Source organism: Chiloscyllium punctatum, chromosome 1, assembly GCF_047496795.1.
Source record: "Chiloscyllium punctatum isolate Juve2018m chromosome 1, sChiPun1.3, whole genome shotgun sequence".
Classification (NCBI taxonomy): Eukaryota; Metazoa; Chordata; class Chondrichthyes; order Orectolobiformes; family Hemiscylliidae; genus Chiloscyllium; species Chiloscyllium punctatum.
Genome location: NC_092739.1, coordinates 36,316,053 through 36,338,498, shown reverse-complemented (window position 1 = coordinate 36,338,498; position 22,446 = coordinate 36,316,053). Strand labels below are relative to the sequence as shown.

Sequence of the window (22,446 nt, the reverse complement as noted above, 5' to 3'; positions counted from 1 at the left end):
CACTCAATGAAAATCAGCAGAAAGATTCTGTGTTCATTGGAGTCATCCCTGGCACAAAGAAAAATGTTTCTGATTATTGGTTCTTGATTATTTTAGATCCAGTATATCTGTGCGGGATTTCCTCAACCATTTTCATCTGTTTCATCAATGACTTTCACTCCATCATAAGTTAAGAAGTGGGGACAGTTGCTGATGATGTGAGGGATATTCACACCACACAAATACCAGGCAATGATAATCTCCAACAAATGAGAATCTAAATCATCACATGACATTCGATGGCATGTCCATTACTGAACTCTCCACAATCAACCATAGACAGAAACTGAAATGGGCTAGTCAAATAAATACAATGGCCCCAAGCTCTTAGCTAGGAGAGCTAGGTTCAAGTTTTATCTACTCCAGAGGTATTTAATAACATCCCTGAACAGGTTAATGAGAAAATCTCTCTAAATAATTTGATTACAAGAGCAGATCAGAGGCTCTTGCAACAACTGACTCACCCAGACTCTGCTAAACGACCAACAAGGCGCAAGTCAAATGAGTGCAACTCCAACAACACTCAAGGAGCATCTCAGACATTACAGTCCACTTGATTAGCAGAACTTCACAAACATTCACTCCTTCCATCATTGACACTCAGTTGCAGTACTCTGTATCATTTACAAGATGCCCGGCAGAAATTCACCATAATAAAGGCAAATGTAATTCCTCTCTTCAAGAAAGGAAATAGGGAAATCCCCGGCAATTACAGACCAGTAAGTCTCACATGTGTCATCTGCAAGGTGTTAAAAAGAATTCTGAGGGATATGATTTATTACCATCTGGAAGAGCATGGCTTGATTAAATGCAGTCAACATGGCTTTGTGAGGGGCAAGTAATGCCTCACACAACCTTATCGAGTTCTTTGAGGATGTGACTAGAAAAGTTGATGAGGGTCGAGCTGTGGATGTGGTGTATGTGGACTTCAGCAAGGCATTTGATAAGGTTCCCCATGGTAGGCTCATTCAGAAGGTCAGGAGGAATGGGATACAGGGGAACTTAGCTGTCTGGATACAGAATTAGCTGACCAACAGAAGACAGCAAATGGTAGAAGGAAAATATTCTGCCTGGAAGTCAGTGGTGAGTGGTGTTCCACAGGGCTCTGTCCTTGGGCCTCTCCGGTTTGTAATTTTTATTAATGACTTGGATGAGGGGATTGAAGGATGGGTCAGCAAGTTTGCAGACGACACAAAGATTGGAGGTGTCATTGACAGTATAGAGGGCTGTTGTAGGCTGCAGCAGGACATTGACAGGATGCAGAGATGGCCGAGAGGTAGGAGATGGAGTTCAACCTGGATAAATGCGAGGTGATGCATTTTGGAAGGTCGAATTTGAAAGCTGAGTACAGGATTAAGGATAGGATTCTTGGCAGTGTGGAGGAACAGAGGGATCTTGGTGTGCAGGTACATAGATCCCTTAAAATGGCCACCTGAGTAGACAGGGTTATTAAGAAAGCATATGGTGTTTTGGCTTTCATTAACAGGGGGATTGAGTTTAAGAGTCGTGAGATCTTGTTGCAGCTCTATAAAACTTTGGTTTGACCGCACTTGGAACACTGAGTCCAGTTCAGGGCGCCCTATTATAAGAAAGATGTGGATGCTTTGGAGAGGGTTCAGAGGAGGTTTACCAGGATACTGCCTAGACTGGAGGGCTTATCTTATGAAGAGAGGTTGACTGAGCTCAGACTTTTTTCATTGGAGAAGAGGAGGAGGAGAGGGGACCTAATTGACGTATACAAGATAATGAGAGGCATAGATAGAGTCGATAGCCAGAGACTATTTCCCAGGGCAGAAATGGCTAACACGAGGGGTCAGAGTTTTAAGCTGGTTGGAGGAAAGTATAGAGGGGATGTCAGAGGCGGGTTCTTTACACAGAGTTGTGAGCATGGAATGCGTTGCCAGCAGCAGTTGTGGAAGCAAGGTCATTGGGGACATTTAAGAGACTGCTGGACATGCATATGGTGACAGAAATTTGAGGGTGCATACATGAGGATCAATGGTCGGCACAACATTGTGGGCTGAAGGGCCTGTTCTGTGCTGTACTGTTCTATATTCTATAATTCTTAAACAGCTTCTTCCAAACTCACCATCTCTATCATCCACAAGAGAAAGGGAAGCAGATAGATGGTAACATCACTGACTTACAGGTTCCCCTCCAAACCTGATAATGTAAATATATCACTCCCTACTGGTTCAAAATCCTAATACTTTCTCCCGAATTGCATTTTGGTCTACGTACAATGGACTGTAGCAGTTCAAGAAAGCAGGTCACCACATCTTCTTAAGACCAAAAAGAAATGGCAATAAATGGTGGCCCAGCCAGCACTGTACACATTTTATTCCATCAAATGAATAAAAGGAAATACCTTGTTTTTTTAAAAAAATGTGTGTAATTACTAATTGAATAATCTCTCTATCTTTTTCAATTTTATCTCTTCTTGTACATTTGTAAATGTGCCTGTGTTACAAAACATTCCCCATGTCTCAGTGGGAGAAATAAACCCTTTGTCTCATTTAACTGTACTTTGGTATTGTCATAGTCTTTGCAACGGGTACATGCTTGCATGTGTGTCTATGTAGAAAAGTGTAGTTGAATGGTTAGAAGAGAAGTGGAGAGGAGATGTCACGGTTTTAATCCTCTAACTTTTCCTGTGTAACTTTAAATGAGTCCTCCAACTTTGAGGATCGGCATCTATTCAGGCACACTGGTAAATGTCACCATTGCATTCAGTTCAGTTGATTTAACATTTTCCATGTAAATTCCCATTTCATTTCAAACCACTCATTTGGAGCACATTAATTACATTTCTCACCAACATAAGGGGACTAACAATGAAAGCCAGCAAGGAAATAGCTGGTAGTACTGGTATACACAAACTTCTAAAGTCTGAGGATAAATTGAGAGAGAAAACAAATCACGTCATATCTAAGAAACAGGATAAATCATTTAGGACTAAGATGATGAGAAATTTCTTCAAACAGAGAATGGAGAGCCTGTGGAGTTCACTACCACAGAAAGCAGTCAAGATCAAAACATTCTATGACTTTAAGACAGAGTTGGATATAGTACTTGGGGCTAAAGGGATTAAGTGATATGAGGTTAAAGGGGGAACAGGCTATTGAATTGGATGACCAGCCGTGATCATAATCATGGCTGAGCTGACTCGAAGGGCCAAATGGCCTACCACTGTTTTCGATGTTCCTACATATGGATGACAATGCAACAGTACGTTCCTAATTCAACAATGAATCAGAAGGAAAACTGTTAAATTGTTGGGCTTTCTATGTTTGTCTATCATTCTACAGAACTGCAAAGACAGCCAGGACTGCCATCTATCTGAACTCAGCAAGCCAGGCAACATCATGAGGTGGAGAAGTTTTTCAGGTTATAACCGAAACGTCAACTTCTCCACCTCCTGATGTTGACCGACTTGCTGTGTTCTTCCAGCCTCCTCCTAGTCTACTTTGGATTCCAGCATCTGCAGTTTTTTGTCTCTATCTATCATAACTCCCCAAAACCAAAGTTCCTTAAAGAAGCAGACCCACCATCACCACAAACTAAGAAAAATAAGATTAATGGGGACAAAGGAAGAGGTGCAATTCACCAATGCTGAACAGGTGTTTGAGTGGTAATGACGTTGAGTAGCAAACAACTGGGATTCTCGCTCTTTTTTGGTACTTTCCTTGATTTGGGAGACTGTTGAGATCAGTGCACACAAGTGAGTGTAAGGACACAGCATCTTACAAAAGGATCAGCTTTAGTCAAATGGGGAATTAATTGTCCAGCATCTACAACAGCAGAAACGCTTTTCTATCTATAGTCTAGCAGTCTACAAGTATTCTATCACAGAAATATCTCTGCCACCATAGATATTGGGTAAAGAGCTCCACACCAGACCAAAAAAAAATCTTTCTCACAAAACCTGACGTGACTTAACGCTAACCTGTCTACAATGAGGATACAAAACTAACAGGCCCAAAACAACTTGGAGGCAGAAGATCCCGACTCAGTTAAAGTTCATGATATAGCATATGTCCTGTAGTTCTAAGACTGTAGACTGTTTTTCTCATTTTCAAACTGTATTCTGAAAACAACTTGAAGCATTGAAAAATTATGTTTTAGCATAACATCAAAAGAAAGCCTTTCATGGATGCATAATTTCTATTATACTGTTAGAAAATCACTGTGCTCATGAATACATACTTTCTGAATGAGGTCTGTTCCACCCACAATATCTGCTCCATGTTTCTGTGCCACAGCAGCTTCTTCTGGACTCTGCAAGAACAACAATATTTTAGAGACCAAATGCAACACTCATAATGGTTTGCCACGGAGAGGGTTTTAATGTACCTTAATTGGTCAATACTGGCTTTAAAGTCATTCCGTAAGTGAAATAAAATTTACATTTCTCAAGTGACAAAACTGGAATAAACAAAATCATTAAACAGTTATGTATTTACAGGGTGGAAGATCAAATTGCAGATTATTTGCTATCTGAAAAAGACTCTCAAGGGGCAGTGCTGGATGGGGATAGGGGTGAGGGCAGGGGGGCATGGGGAGATGTTGGACAGTTGGGGGACTTGAGGGAGGCGGTGTTGGATGGGGTTGGGGGTGGGTCGGTTTTGGACAGGGTTGGGAGGCGGGCGGTATTGACTGGGGACAGAATTGGCCAGGGGCGCGGCTGAGGGCACGGGCTCATTCGCTCGCACGCTGTGTGCTTCTGCAGTCTCCTAAACGGGGAGCAGACTTTAACAACTCTGAGCGCCAGAGGAAAGGCATTTAATCAATTAACCGAATAATTGACTATCCTAACAAAATAGTGCCCCCCCATCTCGTTCAGATAATCGATGTTCCCCTGTATAAGGCTTTACAGAAATTCGCAGGAAAAAATATGATTCTTACTCACTTCTGTGAATACCAGCACTTTGCTGACCGTTGTTGTAAAAGCATAAGGCAAATGCACGATGCTGACAAATGGGTCCACTTTTTTCTGGGATACAACAGAAAACACAAGTTACAAACCAAATGCAATTTACAATTGTTTTCAAACTACTTAACAAAGAGCGGTGAGCAGTTTTATTGTGACTCCATGATATTCCATCCTTAGTTTCTGATATCACAACGATGTTGTAAGTAGGAGCCAAAGAATGTATCTCAACTAAGAAGACTAATTTTTCAACAAAGAGACTCCACAGCCCTTCCTCTTGTAGCTACCTCATAAATCATGAATAACTTTGACTGATCAGCCATTGAGAGCAATTAATTTTCTATTCGCTTGATTTGGGGTGGGATTTGAGATGGTCCACAAGTCAAAGGGAAAGTAATATGAATACAGGATTTTAACTTATTTTTAAAATATATTTCTTAAAAACATATGAAATTGATAATCATACACTCTGAACTAACCACTTTCAGTTTGCCAGCATAATAAACTGATAGCTTTTTGTATTTGAAAACCAAAAGGGGACATGTACATAGAATGGCACAGTGGGGAAATCTATTGTACCCATCCCACTCTGTTCAGTGTTTTAAATTTTGCATCTTTTGTCATGTAGTCCAGGATCATCTGAGAAACAGCACAGTCAATAAAAGGGGAAAAATATCCACATTAACAGATTTGATTTGTACAGTCCAAACAGGCTGCAAACTTGAACTGACATGAATACTGGTCTTATTATATCAACACCAAAAAAATGCAGATTAGATACAAAAAGGAATTTTTCAGAATATTTATGTATTGGATACAAGGTCTCTGAAATGAAATGATTTGGAGATGCCGGTGTTGGACTGGGGTGTACAAAGTTAAAAATCACACAACGCCAGGTTATAGTCCAACAGGTTTAATTGGAAGCACACTAGCTTTCGGAGCATCGCTCCTTCATCAGGTGATAGTGGAGGGCTGTTACATGGCAGGTACTCATGTGACTCAGCCAACGTTGTCTATCTTATACGTTGCAGGCAAGGATGCCCTGAGGCATGGTACATTGGAGAAACTGAGTAAAGGCTATGACAACGGATGAATGGGCACCGCACAACAATCAACAGACAGGAGGGTTCCCTCCCAGTTGGGGAACACTTCAGTGGTCCAGGACATTCAGCCTCGGACCTTCGGGTGACCATCCTCCAAGGTGGACTTCGGGACAGGCAACAGTGAAAAGTGGCCGAGCAGAGGGTGATAGCTAAGTTCGGTACCCATAGGGAGTGCCTCAACCGGGACCTTGGGTTCATGTCACATTACAGGTGACCACCATTGCACTACACACACACACAAATACACAGACGCACACACAGACACCCACACACAACCCCACAGTCACACATGCACCCCCTCACAGACTTAAGACACTCTACACTCACTACACACACACACATACACTCTCTCACACTCACAACCCCTAACCCAGACAGACACACACACAGACAAACAAAGACCACATGCACACATATTTTGTGGGCTGAATTTGTACTTGCAGGGTTACATTGTACTTTGCTCAAAAACTGCATGAATTAATGTAAAACTCCGTAATCTCACTTTTTAGATGAGAATCAATCTAAACATCATGACATAGACAGAGAACACAGGGGACAAACACCTTCAACATATTGTCTAGCTATCACCATTGTTAACAGCTAACCCGAGAATGCAACTTTTTAAAAAAAGGTTTTGTGATTTACACATGAAAAAAGTGAAATTATCACGTTATTCTAACAGATGATCAATTCTTCAATGTATAATTTCAGTTACATCACACTGTAAATTCTTGCTATAAATTCTGTGTGTTAGTGGAGGGCTGAAACCTATCACCTGATGAAGGAGCGACGCTCTGAAAGTGAGTGTGCTTCCAATTAAACCTGTTGGACTATAACCTGGTGTTGTGAGATTTTTAACTCTGAAATGAAAGCAACTGATGTTTCAGCAGGTACTTGTTTTCAATGCAAGCATTCCAATAAGATATACCCAATTGCAGTTGGCCTAATATATACGTGGCACAACCAAAGACCCAAACATTTGGAGAAACTTAATCAATTAATAATAGAACATTTAAGAACAACTAATTTGAATGATTTAACTTACTAAAGTTTTCTATAAAACAGGCTTTTGCTCAAGAATGTAAAGCACAGGCTTGCATACTTCACCTTCTTTTCCAGCTTCATGTCAAGCCGCAGATCAATATAAACAGGTTGCCGTGGGTAAGTAAAGTCTAACTGCTGAAACTTCTTCAGCATGTCAATTGCAGTTTCAATATCATGCACTTTCTTTGGATAATACTGGATCCGGTAGACATCATCAACTGGCTCCCAAGCTGTCAGACCATATGGTTTATGTCTATTTAAGTCTGTTTTGCTGTTACTTTTAGGTTTCAGGTTTTCCTCCTTTGGTTCTTTCTTTTCTGTTTTGACAGTTCTAGTACTGAAAAAAGTGGAAAATTATTTAATAGTTTTTTTATGACAAATACAAGACAATGCACAGATCAAAATTGTTTTTTTTAAAATTTAAATTCTACAAGTGAAGCTGTATTCATAATGCATGAGTCAACAAGTCAGTCAAGGAAACAATAAGTTACTGGACATTTTCTGTGCAGTGGGCAGTTCATCCAAAGAAACAGCTTGTCAAACTCACTGATAACAAAGGATCTTGGAATTTTATTTAATTTACGTTAATTTTTAAGATTGAGATTATTTATTGAGTTGATTGATTAATATATTGATGTCACACACACAGATACAATGCAAAGTGTTGTTTTGTGTGCTATACAAAGTGCATCAGGGTAGTGGAACAGAGTGTGGCACAGAATGTAACAGCCACAGAGAAGGTGCAGGAAGAGAGATCAGAATCAAATATCAAAAGCATAAAGCTGTGAAGTATATCACAGAATATTTAAAATGAAATACATGAGCTATGTGAAAGATGGGGGAAAAACTCATCTCTAGCAGTAGAACAGTCAGAAGATTTTACATATCTCAAGCAATAGCTTGTCAATTTCTGCATTATTGCAAAATGATAAGCAGAATAACTGCAGTTGAATCTATGCCAATTTAGAATTTCGTGTTTAGTACAAGATATTCTGGAACAGGCAATTCCTCTTGTTTTCACTCTATATTATTTGATCTTATTTTGGATGTTTCTTTATTTAACTTAAAATTTTTCAATTAAGATGAGCCCAGATAATCTGCTGGGCTCTTTTAGGTTTTTGATGTTACAAAACACATTCCAACCCACTGTTTTTATTAATATTAGAAACCTAATTAGCTTCACTCCTTGGGAGCAGGAACAATATTGTCAATATTGCTACTGCTTCTGAAATTATATTGGTATCAAATTGTCTACAATGCAATGACAAATTTGCTAAATGCATTGCATCCCCTAATTTTCAAGCTATACCTTGAAACAAATCATTCAGATTATACTCCACTGATTAGTTGCAAGTGTTTCAACAAAATAAATGAATTTGGACTCTTATCATAATTTTCTGAACTCAAAGACAATAACATGTGTGCTGGAAATTGTATATTTTCCCACTTTCTGCATCTAAGTTTCAACAAAATACAACAAGCAATTCTGTAATGTGTCCCAACCACCTCCAAAGTCAATCTTGTGCCTAAAACTATCCAATGATTTCTGAGATGACAAAATTGTAGCTCAGTTTGAGCTTTGAATTACAGTTTGTAAAGGAAATGCCAAAGACAATTTAGATGCGTTGCACCATAGGACTGTTAGCTAAAGGATGGACACGGGAGACTTTCTCCAAATATATCTCATGAACATCCATCAGGTAATAGAAGTCAGTATGCGAACTTAGCTCCATTCATCAATGATGAGAATAACAGCGGTTACAGCACAAAAGAAAGCTACATAGCCTATCATATCGATGTCGACTTTCCACAGAAACAATTGAGCTCACTCCCTTAAGATTTTCCTATAACCCTGCAAATTAGTTTCTTCAGGGGCTTATTCAATTCTCCTGCGAAAGCTTCAATTAAATCTGTCTCCACCAAACGCCCAGGTTCTGTGTTCGATAGCCTAACTACTCGCTGCATGCAAAGAATTTTTCTCATAATGTCATGGTTTCTTTAAAACAGTGTCCTCTGATTATGGCCAATAGAAAAAGCTTCTTAAGATCTACTCTGTTGAAGCCCTAATGACCTCTATCAAATTGCCTCTCAATCTTTTCGACTGAGAACAACCCCAAATTCTCCAATCACAGAGGTATAGTCATTGCAACAAAGGAGAAGACCATTTGGCACATTGAGTCCATACTGGCTCTCTGCAAAGAAAGCCAATGAAACCAATTCTCCATTCTATTCCTGAAAGGCTGAAAGTTAATTTTGCTCAAGTACATTTCAATTTCTTGTTGAAAATTTTGATTATCATTCTTGTATATACCAAGTTTCAGGTCATCATCAGTCATGGAGTAAAAATATTCTTCCTCATTTCATCCTACATCTCTTGTCCAAAGTTTTAAATATGTGTTCCTTAGTCCTTGTACCATCACCATCTTTATCAGATCTCTTCTCAATCTCTGTTACTCCAAAGAACACAAATCTCAGCTTCTCTCATCTGGACCTTGCATCTACATTGCCTCATTCCTGGGTTCAGTCTGGTCAACCTCTTCTGTACTCTCTCAAGAACCTTCACATTCTTCCAAAAGTGTGGGGGCTATAACTGGGCACAATTCTCTGTGCAATCCCTTAATAATTGGTACCATGGTTGGATTGCACTCTTGCAAGGTGTTGTAACTTTCAGCAATTCCCAGTGCGGAGTACTAATTTGAGAGTGGCAAACACTTCAAAAAGGTCCTGCACTACTTTTCTCTTCTTGATCAAAATCTATCCACTATCATGAGCACCCACTACCTAAAGAGTGCTTAACTTCTAGAATGTCTAATCAAAGAATTCTTAACCTTCTTCATATTCCACCAAGTTCAGTTACCCATAAACTCAGTTATGCTGAGTTTGGGTACAAGCAGCTGAAACCACTTCCTACATGTTGACATGCATGAGGTAACCTGTGGTTCAAACATGATGCAAGAATTCCAAGCAGGTCTCAATTGCCCATACATGATCGAAAAAAAGATATCAATTCTAACAAAATCTAGTTTGTACCTTGTCTCAATTATTATAATTTAAATCTCCCCACATATTTAACATTCTTCGCTCCTCGAATCAATATTGTAAATTGGCAAGTTTGCAATCACACAGAAAGAGAGGGGAAGACAAGTGGTGAAGATGACACAGAGTCTACAGAGGGATATAAATGGTTAGGCGAGTGAGCAAAGACTTGGCAGTTGGAATAGAATGTGAGAAAATATGAAGTTGTGCATTTTGGCAGGAGGAATAGAGGAGCTGATTATTAATTATGTAGAAAAAGACTTCAGAAAGCTACAGCACAGAGGGATTTGGATATCCCTGAATATAAATCACAAAGTTCGCATACAAATTCAGCAGATTACAGAAAGGAAGTAGAATGCTGCTCTTACTTCAAAGTGAATGGAGTATAAAAATAAGAATCTTGCAAAATGATTCCATGGAATTCTATGGACAGTTTAGAGTCATTTATGTAAGTGAAGATACATTGTCATTGGATGAAGGCCACAGCAGGTTCTCCAGGCTAATACCAGGTATTGAAACATACAGATTCTTAGACAACTTAACAATAAATACACAACAATTGTTTCCCTTTTCAGAGAGTTTTGATACAGATGGCATATCCTCAGGCTAAGGAGCTGCTCATTTAAGACATAAATGAGAAGCATTTCTGTCTCTCAGAGGGTAATGAATCTATGGAATTCTTTACCACAGAGGGCTGCTGATGTTGTGTCATTAAGAATCTTCAAAGCTGAGATAGACAAACTTTTAGTTAAAAAGGTCTGAAGGGATGAGGAAAAAGCAGGCAGGTAGATTACCAGAGCACCTACTGTCTAATGGAATGGTGGGCAGAATGTCTTAATCCTGCTCTTACATCTTATATTCTCATATCTTTTCTGCACCCTCTCTGAAGCCTTCACATTACAGCGAAAAAGTAATGCCCTAAAATTGGGCAGAATACATCAATTCTTTGCTTTTGTACTTCTTGCTCCATTTTAACAATTTTCTCAACCTGTCCTACCATCCTCATATTATATATTAAATAAATGTCCATGTTGCTGTTTCTTTTAATGAATCATGATTAATAATGCTCTCATGCAAATGGTAACCTATTGTTATAGACAGATTTTTACACACGTATTAAAAAAACTACATAATTTATATTCATCCTGCACAAAATAAAACATTTCAACAAATCTGAGAAATCCTACTTCACTGCAGCAAATTGCCTGACTGCAAGATGTTTCTTCGATAAGGAAGATATGCCAGTATTGCTGTAACCGCCTATTAACGTGTGCTTATGGCATCCAATGAACACTGAAATATAAAAGAAAACCAATCACCCAAAAAATCATTCCATATTTAATTAAAAGTTCTTTAGATTGCAAAGTGAGTGAAGATAGAACATATTACATTTATTTATTCACATATTGAAATAAAAGTTGAAAGTACATCATTATTAGCAATAAATATAACTTTTCTAAGATACATCATCCACTGTCCAGTGTTCAAACTTGTCAAGTATCACAGCGAAAATATGCTGCTTGAGAAATGATGAAAGGAAGCTTCATTTATCACTGCCAATTGTCAGTGTGTAAAAATTCACAGTAAATAACGTGGCTGCAGTGAAATTGTTTCCAGGTATGAGAGGTAGAACAGACCAGGATAAATGTAAGACAGGTATTAATAAAATATATAAAAAGGATTTTCCTCCAAAAAGTGGAACCTGCTTCCATAAGGAGTGGCTGAAGCAGCAGCAATTGTATTTAAAAGACAGCTTATTGTGTAAAGCAGAATAGCACCATTCCCTTATAATGCATGTACTCTCAACCTGCACTGGCTTCCGGGCAAAGAACATTTTGGTTTTCAAATTCGCACCCTTGTTTTCAAATCCTTCTATGACTGCACAGGTGATAGAGGGATAGGTGGCACAGTGGCTAAGACTCTGCCTCTCAGTGCCAGGGACCTGCGTTTAATTCCAGCATTGCTTGGCTGTCTGTGTGGAACTTGCACGTTATCCCAGTGTTTGTAAGGATTTTTGCCAGGTGTTCTGGTTTCCTTCCACAGTCCAAAAATGTGCAGGTTAGGTGCATTAGCCATGGTAAATTGCTTATAGTGGCCCAGGAATGTTCAGGGCCGGGTGTGTTAGCCATGGTAAATGCAGTGTTGGGGGATAGGGTGGAAGGCTGGGTTCGGGTGGTATGCTCTTTAAGGTTCAGTACGGACTTGAGGGGCTTAATGGCCTCTTTATACATAGAATCCCTACAATGAGTCACATTTGCTTTTTCCACTTTGCTTTCCTCCTTTATATCCTATCTTTTTGACCTGATATCTCCTCACATGGCTTGTTAGGAGCATTTTCAGTCAAGTTAAGACTGAAATGCCATTGGGTGTTTAGTGATCTTATAGCCACTATATTACAAGTTGTATTGCATGGAAGATGAACACAGGGTTGGAATAGGTAATTAAGGTGAGAGTCTGCAAACACTGGCAAGCCTGCTTCTATGTTGTAGATTCCATGAAACGAAGCAACAGCAATCAAAATAAAAATATTGCATCTAAAATAACAACTGTCTGTTTGGAAGGTTGTTAGATGCAGAATATTTAAAGTCACTCAAATTTCTTAGCAAAGAAACAATTCAACAATTAAGTAAAATAAGAACATAAAATCGCCAAAGTATTTTCAATTGGCAGCTTTCTTGCTTGAAACACAAGAACATAGGAGAAGTAGGCCATTTGGCCCTCTGAGTTGCTCTGCCATTTAACACGATCATGGCTGATCACCTGACTCAGTAACTTGTTCCTGCTTTCTCCCAGACCCTTTGATCCCTTTAGACCTCAGAACTTTATCTATCTCTTTCTTGAAAGCATTCAATACTTGGGCCTCTACTGCTTTCAGTGTCAGAAGATTCACGGGCTCACTCTCTGGGTGAAGAAAATGTCTCTTCATCTCACTCCTACCCTACATCCTTAGAATGGGACTCCTGGCTCTGAACTCCAAGTCATCTGGAACATTCTTCCTGTCTGGACAAGAGAGCTTTACAGGCAATGAGATATGCCTCATTCTTTTATATTCCAGTAAATACTGTCCTAACGAGTTTCAGATTATCTTCATACGTCAGTCCTGCCATCCCAAGAATCGGCCTGGCAGAATACTATTCAACTGCTTCCATAGCCAGAACATCCTTCCTCAGATAAGGAGACCAAAATTGCACAGAATACATCAGGCATGGTCTCACCAAGACCCTGTCCAACGACAGCAAGATATCCCTGCTCCTGTACTCAAATCTTCACACTGTGAAAGCCAACACACCATTTGCCTTTATCACCTCCTGCTGTGCTTGCATGCTTACTTTCAGCAACTCATGTCCTCGGTCACCCAGATCTCATTGCACCTCTCCCTTTGTGAATCTATCGCCATTCAGATAATAATTTGCCTTCCTGTTCTTGTTACCAAAGTGGATAACCTCACATTTATCCAGTCTACCTCATGCATTTGCCCACTGACTCAACTTGTCCAAAGAACATCTGCATTATCCGCACAGTTCACTCTGTCATCCAGATTTGCGTTGTCTGCAAACTTGGAGATATTACATTTAGTCCCCTCATCTAAATTATGAATATACATTGTGAATAGCTGGCGTCTCAGCAATAATCCCTGCAATACCCCACTATTCACTGGCTGCCATTCAAAATATCCATTTATTGCTATACTTTTTTTCCGACCAGTTCTCTTTCCATGACAGAACATTGCTCCCATCCTGTGTGCTTTAATTTTACACGATAATGCAAATCTTTTGATTTATTTCATTGTCTTCAACTCAGCCAAGTCCCAGCCTTACAAAGAAATGAGTCACCAAACCAAGTCGAGTTGAGTTTCTGGTCAACGGTAACCCCCAAGATATTGATAGTGGGGGATTCAGTGATGGTAACACCATTGAATGGCATCGAGTCATAGAGATGTACAGCATGGAAGCAGACCCTTCGGTCCAACCCGTCCATGCCGACCAGATATCCCAACTTAATCTAGTCCCACCTGCCAGCACCTGGCCCATATCCCTCCAAACCCTTCCTATTCATATACCCATCCAGATGCCTTTTAAATGTTGCAGTTGTACCAGCCTCCACCACATCCTCTGGCAGCTCATTCCATACACATACCACCCTCTGCGTGAAAACGTTGCCCCTTAGGTCTCTTTTATATCTTTCCCCTCTCACCCAAACCTATACCCTCTAGTTCTGGACTCACCGGCCCCAGGAAAAAGACTTCGTCTATTTATCCTATCCATGTCCCTCATAATTTTCTAAACCTCTAAGGTCACCCCTCAGCCTCCGACACTCCAGGGAAAACAGCCCCAGCCTGTTCAGCCTCTCTCTGTAGCTCAGATCCTCCAATCCTGGCAACATCCTTGTACATCTTTTCTGAACCCTTTCAAGTTTCACAACATCTTTCCAATAGGAAGGAGACCAGAACTGCACACAATATTCCAACAGTGGCCTAACCAATGTCCTGTACAGCCACAACATGACCTCCAAACTCCTGTATTCAATACTCTGCCTAATAAAGGAAAGCATACCAAACGCTTTCTTCACTATCCTATCTACCTGCGACTCCACTTTCAAGGAGCTATGAACCTGCACTCCAAGGTCTCTTTGTTCAGCAACACTCCCTAGGACCTTACCATTAAGTGTTTAAGTCCTGCTAAGATTTGCTTTCCCAAAATGCAGCACCTCGCATTAATCGGAATTAAACTCCATCTGCCACTTCTCACCCCATTGGCCCATCTGGTCCAGATCCTGTTGTAATCTGAGGTCACCCTCTTCGCTGTCCACTTCACCTCCCATTTTGGTGTCATCTGCAAACTTACTAACTGTACCTCTTATGCTCGCATCCAAATCATTTATGTAAATGACAAAAAGTAGAGGGCCCAGCACCGATCCTTGTGGCACTCCACTGGTCACAGGGCTCCAGTCTGAAAAACAACCCTCCACCACCATCCTCTGTCTTCTACCTTTGAGCCAGTTCTGTATCCAAATGGCTAGTTCTCCCTGTATTCCATGAGACCTAACCTTGCTAATCAGCCTCCCATGGGGAACCTTGTGGAATGCCTTACTGAAGTCCATATAGATCACATCTACTGCTCTGCCCTTAATCTTCTTTGTTACTTCTTCAAAAAACTTCAAGTTTGAGAGACATGATTTCCCACGCACAAAGCCATGTTGACTATCCCAAATCTGTCCCTGCTTTTCCAAATAAATACATGTATATCCTGTCCCTCAGGATTCCCTCCAACAACTTGCCCACCATCGAGGTCTGGCTCACCAGTCTATAGTTCCCTGGCTTGTCTTTACCCCCTTCTTAAACAGTGGCACCACTTTTGCCAACCTCCAGTCTTCCGGCAACTCACCTGCAACTATCGATGATACAAATATCTCAGTAAGAGGCCCAGTAATTACTTCTCTAGCTTCAAGCGATAGTAGTTCGATTGTCTGTTACTGACGATGGTCTTAACCTGGCATTTGTGTGGCACAAATGTTACTTGCCACTTGTCAGCCGAAGCCTGAATATTGTCCAGATCTTGGCATATTTGGACATGTTCTGCTTCAGTATCTGGATTTACGAATGGTGCTGAATATTGTGCAATCATCGGCGGACATCCCCAAGTCTGACCTTATGATGGACAGAAGGACACTGATAAGCAGCTGAATATAATTGGGCCTACGATACTACTCAGAGTAACTCTTGCAGAGATGTTCTGGAGCTGTGATGACTGATTTCCAACGAACAAAACCATCTTCCTATCTCCAAGTATGACTCCAGCCAGCAGCGAGCTTGCCGCATCATACCCATTGATTTCAGTTTTTCCAGGACTCCTTGATGCCGAATTCAGTTGAATGCAGCCTCGGTGTCAAGGGATATCACTCATCTCACTTCTTAAATTCAGCTCTTTTGTCCAGAAGCTAAATAGCCCTAGCAGAATCCAAACTGAATGTCACCGAGCCGCTGCTATTTGATAGCAATGTTGATGACATCTTTCATACTTTACTAATGATTCAGTAGGCTGACAAGGCGGTGAATGGCCAGGTTAGATCTGTCCTGCTTTTTATGTACAGGACATATCTAGACCCTTTTCCACATTGTCAGATAGATGCCAGTGTTGTAACTGTACTGAAAAAGCTTGGCTAGGGAAGCAGCAAGTTCTGGAGCAAGTCTTCAGTACTATTGCCAGAATGGTGTCAGAAGTACAATTCTGTTGGTGTTGATGCCCCATAGTGCCTCATGGGTGCCCAGCCTTGAGTTGCTAGGTCTGTTTGAAGTCTGTCCCATTTAGCATGGTGATAGCAGCACAAAACATGATGGAGGGCACTCTCAATGTGAAGGTGAAACTTCGTCTCTACAAGGACTATGTGATGGTCACTTTTACCAATACGAACATGCACAAATGTATCTTCAGCCAGCAGATTGCTAAGGATGAGGTCAAGTATGTTTTTTCCTCATCAGTTCCCTTACTATCTACTGCTGTCCCAATCTAGCAGCTATAATCTCTAGGACCCAACCAACTCGATCAGTAGTACTGGGTCACTGAAATCCCCCACCCAGAGTATGTTTTATGCCCATGCCATCCTCAGTGCATCCTCTAAGTGGTGCTCAACATGGAGGAGTATCGATTCATCAGCCAAGGGAGGGCAGTATTTGGAAATCACCTAAAGGTTTCCTTGCCCATGTTGCACCTGACTTCATGGGGTCCAGAGTCAATGTTGAGGACTCCCAGTGCAACTCCCTCCTGACTGTCCACCACAATGCCACCACCTCTACCAAGTCCGTCCTGCTGCTGGGACAGGACATATCCAGGGATAGTGATGCTGGTGTCTGGAACATTGTTTGTATATATGATTCTGAGAGTATAGTTATGTCAGGCTGTTCCTTGACTCATCTGTGACACAGCATTCCCAATTTTGGGAGAAAGTGAAGACTGCAGATGTTGGAGATCTGAGTCGAGAGTGTGTGCTGGAATCAGCAATGAGCATCATTCCTGATGAAGGGCTTTTGCCCAAAATGCCTATTTTCCTGCTTTTCTGATGCTGAATGATCTGCTGTGCTTTTCCAGCACCACACCCTCCCAATTTTGGCACTAGCCCACAGATGCTAGTAAAGATGACTTTGCAGTTGGCTGCTTCTACCCTTGTCTTTTGCTGTGCATAGGTCACTGCCAGTTGATCTGTCCGGTTTCATTTCTTTGAGACTTTGTAACGATTGATACAACTGAATGGTTTGCTGGGTCATTTCAGGGGGCAATTGAGAGACAACCACATTGCTGTGGATCTGATGTTACATATATACCAGACCAGGTGAGGATGGTAAATTTCCTTTCCTTAAGGACATTAGTGAACCAGATGGTATTCCTGACAATCAATAATGGTCATCAATAGATTCTTAATTCAAGTTTTTTTTATTGTATTCAAATTCCACCATCTGCCATGGCAGGATTCAAACCTGTGTCTCCAGGATATTAGCTGAGTTTCTAGATAAATAGGCTAGCAATAGCCCACGAGGCCATCACCTCCCCATGTAAACACAGTAGCAAACGTAGCAAGTTGGGGGCTAGAAATACAGCAACAAGTGACTTACTCCCCGATTCCCCAAAGCCTGTCCATCTTGTACAAGGCACAAGTTAGGAGTGTGATGGAATACTCCCTACTTACCTGGATGAGTGCAGCCCCAACAACACTCAAGAAGCTTGACACCATCCAGGATACAGCAGCACACTTGATTGGAAATACATCCACAAGCATCCACTCCCTTCACCACTGACACTGATTGTATGATCAACAAGATACACTGCAGAAATTCACCAAAGATCCTCAAATAGCACATTTCTAACCACTTCCATCTAGAAGGACAAGGCAGCAGATACATTGGAACACCATTACTTTCAAGTGCCCTCCAAGCTGTTCACCATCTTGACTTGGAAATACATTGCCTTTCCTTCACTGTCACTGGGTCAATATCCTTGAATTTCCTCCCTAATGATATTGTGGGTGAACCCACACAGCAGGTGGATTGCAGCTGATCACCACCTTCTCAAGGGCAACTGGAAATAGATTAGATTTGATTTGATTCCCTACAGTTTGGAAACAGGCCCTTTGGCCCAACAAGTCCACTCAACCCTCTAAAGAGTAACCCACCCAGAACCTATATTTATCCCTGACTAATGCATCTAACACTATGGGAAATTTAGCATGGCCAATTCACCTGATCTCAGGCAACTGTATGTATGGGTTTCCTCTGGGAATAGGCAACAAATGCTAGCCAGCCAGCTAGCAAGCACATTCACATATGAATTTAAAAAAACAAATTACATAGATGAAAAGGCTGGACATTTATCTGATTTCACAGTTTGTTCTTGACATATGGCTAGGATTAACAAAGGTATATTTACTGTTCAACTAAGTCACCTTGAGCATGCATTCGAATAAACACTTACTGGCTTATATCTTTAATAGACATGAAGAGTCAACCATATATTATGACTGTGTAAACCAGGTCACATGGTCTGAAGGTAGGAAGGAGTGGAACGATTCATTCCATAAAGTATAAAAGGAAATCTGTTGGGTTTTCACTGCTAGCCAATTGATTTCAGCATTATTTTCGGTTGCTGCTTACTAATCACCACCTTTAATAAAGTTAATTTCATACTTTGTTATGGAGGCATTAATGATTTCTGCCACATCCTTATTCTTGCTCATCTACTAGGAGTTTGGAGACTTCAGGTCTGTGGATCCTTTAAATGGGCCACATTTTTGAAGGAGTGGAAACTTCGCACAGTAGAGTTTTGCTCCTTTTCTTAGGCAACAAAAGAGGTCCACATTTTTGACAGGAGCCTCTGACCAGGGCTCTTTTCGAAAGAAAGAATAGTATTTCCATTCTGACAGCTCCCTCTTAGTGCAGGACTATAAAGTACTAGGAAGACAAACAGACCGTCCTTGTCCACAGTAGTCAACTGTTCTATTCTGAAATTTAAACATGAGAACACAGACTCCAGCTGTATGGCAACTGCGAGGTTAGGATGTTAGAAGACTGGGGTGCCAAATGGGCAGGGGTTAAGATGCCAAACAATAGGGAGCTGGGTATCAGGGCAGCAGGCAGAGTATTTAGGGTTTATCAGGACCAGTGAGGGGACAGGAATTTGGGTCAGTGCTGGAGGTGGATGATGGAGGTCTGGGCGAAGTGTAGTTGGGGCGTGTGGGTTAACTCAGGAGTCAGTCTAATAGTTGCTCGGGAATTTAGCTGGATATTTAATTATCTTAACTTGGTCCTGGGGCAACTTCTTTAAAACTTAACTTCAGCGGAGCTGTTTGAATTCTCCGATTTAAATGGAGGCTTTGGTGGGGGGTGGGCTGCAGGCACTGAGCAATTTTCCCAGCACCACTTCGCAGGCCGTTCCCTGGGAGTCTGCCGCGATGGGAATTCCGCAGGATCTCCTCTCCCTGAAGCGCGACTCCCACCGACGCCGGAATAAGGACCGGCCCCCAGCCCCCGGCCCCCGGCCCTCGGAAATATCCAGGGGCAAGGATCACACAGAGGGCCATCAACAAACCTAAATTTTCTAACCAGCCCGTTCGTTCTGAGATGCTGTTACACGCCTCTGGAGTTAAGTGGGACTTGAACCCAGGTCTCCTGGCCCAGAGCTAGGGGCGTTACCAGCCCTCAGCCCGGGCTGACAACTGAGCCGCTTCCCGTTTCTCCCCGAGGGGGGGGGGGGGGGGAGAGACGAAATCTCGAGCGTTTTCTGGAACGTTCGACATCATAAAGCCCTCAAATCGAACCAGGCTGGGTTGAAACACGTCACCAACTGACCTCGAGACAGCCGTCCTGCGACACCCGCCGCCATGCCGTCGGTTTCCCCAGTGTTCCGTTTGTGTTTGTGTCCCCCACTGCCATGCAGACCGCCGAACATCAGTTCCTACCCCGCGCAGCTCCTGCCTGTGCATTTTCAACACGATTCGGAGGCGCCGGTGTTGGACTGGGGTGTACAAAGTTAAAAAAAAATCACACAACAACAGGTGACAGTCCAACAGGTTTATTTGGAAGCACTAGCCTTCTGAGCGCTCCTCCTTCATCAGGTGGTTGTGGAGTATAAGATCGTAAGGCGCAGAATTTATAGCAAAAGTTTACAGTGTGATGCCACTGAAATTATATATTGAAAAAGACCTTTTCAGTTGGAAACATAAAACGTATACGATAGGCGTCCTTCTTGGGGACCATTAAAAATAAGCAAATAATTCAAATTAAAGCAAGTGCTATACAGTAGGAAAATGACCACCATAATTAAATTAATTATATATATTCCATCAATGTATCTTTACTAATCATATATGTCGTTTTCCAAGGACAACTGAATCATATAGTGCTGGAGAGATACTGCTAATTGAGATTATAACACTATATGTAAATAATAACAATGTTTTTGAACTTGATACTTTGGTCAGGCCTCCCACATTCTGGAGATATGTCTCTGGAATAGACAATATTTTATTTTAAAAATACACTTCATTCATAAATTATCTATAAGTAAAAACCCACAAGTACAGCACAGGTCCATAAGATATTGCAGAAAATACAATGGAATTTTAACAACTTCAAATTCCTTGTTACAACTTCAACTGATCCTCCAGTCACGACTGTTAGCAACTCAGTTGAAATGATCCTTGTTCACACATAGGAATTACATAAACTGTTGGAATTTGTTGTCAATCCAGTTTGTCTGAATTTGCTTTAGTATCTTGCACATAATTTCAACTTCAAATTACAATATGCTGGTCGTGGAGCAACTGCAAGTGTAAAATGTGCAAGGTAATAGTTATGATTTACAGTCAAGTTATTATGTTAAAATTCAGTGCTAACTTTATCAACTGAGTATTGCACAAAAGACAAAGCAGGGAAATAATGTCTGATCAACTGACCTATCGTAATAGAAATCATGAAAAATAATATTTTGAGTTTGTGACCTTTTATGAGAACTGATTAGATCTGAAATATTAACTTTGTTTTTTCTTGACAGATGTTCCAGACCTGCTGTGTATTTCCAGCATTTTTTGATTTTCTTCCAGATTTTCAGCTACCTCAGTACATTATTTCTGTAAGAGAGATTAACTCTTGTGAGAAATTCTTGAAAATTAAATAAGAAAGAAACTTTCTAATGAAAGTAATTCTGCTTTAGATTTAAGTTCCAAAGATAAAGTATGAGTTTACGGGATAACATTTCCTGCTATGAGGGAGGTGTGGGGGGTGTAGAGTTTTTATTTGCTCATATTTAGGATGTCTGCATGCCAAGTTGGTGGAAATAGTTTCTCTAACTTTCAAAAGGGAACAAATATCCTAAAATGGAGTAACATTTTAGGCTTGAGAGAAAGTGCAAGGATCTGGGGTTAAATTGTTGCATTAGTTTAAAGATCAGGCACAGAAATGATGGGCGAATAGCTTGCTTCTGTACTAAAAAAGTCGATATATCAAGTGCAAAATCATGATTGTGCCACATGACAGAACACAATGTAACCAATGTAAATAAAAGTTTTTTTTTGACAATTATTTTGTTGTGTCTTCCACTGGAAACATTTTCTCTGGAAAGACTTCTCGTAATTTTGAACAATTCTATCAAATCTCCTTTCAACCTTATCTCTCTAAGATGAACATGCCCGGTTTCTCTAATTTTTATTGACAACTAAAGCCCCTCATTCTTGTTTCCTTCAAGCAAATCTTTTTTGTCATCTCAGGTGTTTTACCTGGGGTGGGGGAGTCCTGAACTCGAGAGCATAGGTTTAGGGTGGGAGGGAAAAGATATAAAAGGCTGCTAAGGGCAACGTTTTCACACAGAGGGTGGTGTGTATGGAAATGAACTGCCAGAGGAAGTGGTGGAAGCTGGTACAATTACAGCATAAAAGGCATCTGGATGAGTTTATGAATAGGAAGTGTTTAGATTAAGATTCCCTACAGTGTGGAAACAAGCCCTTCGGCCCAACAAGTGCACACCAACTCTCGAAAGATGAACCCACCCAGACTTACTTCTCTCCACTTACCCCTGATTAATGCACTTAATACTATGGGCAATTTAGCATGGCCAACTCACCTTACCTGCACATCTTTTGGAATTTGGGTGGAAACCCACACAAACACAGGGAGAATGTCTGTATGGAATTTGCACAATCACCTGAGGTGGGAATTGAACACGGGCCCCAGCACTGTGAGGCAGCAGTACTTATCACTGAACCGCCGTGCCACCCATATTTTAGAAGGATTTGGGCCAAGTGCTGACAAAT

General features: G+C 41.0%; 1 protein-coding gene across 1 annotated transcript in view; it reads right to left on the bottom strand.

Moving 5' to 3' along the window:
• Nucleotides 1-20,145, bottom strand: part of mrpl1 (mitochondrial ribosomal protein L1) — a 75,502-nt gene extending 55,357 nt beyond the window's left edge. Inside the window, exons 1-5 of the mRNA XM_072591735.1 lie at nt 19,988-20,145; nt 11,340-11,445; nt 7,180-7,453; nt 4,949-5,032; nt 4,246-4,317 (exon numbers count right to left, since the gene is read on the bottom strand). Coding sequence (XP_072447836.1) covers nt 4,246-4,317; nt 4,949-5,032; nt 7,180-7,453; nt 11,340-11,445; nt 19,988-20,087 — 636 coding nt within the window. The 5' untranslated portion in view covers nt 20,088-20,145. The remainder of the gene's footprint in view (nt 1-4,245; nt 4,318-4,948; nt 5,033-7,179; nt 7,454-11,339; nt 11,446-19,987) is intronic.
• Nucleotides 20,146-22,446: the final 2,301 nt, after the last annotated feature.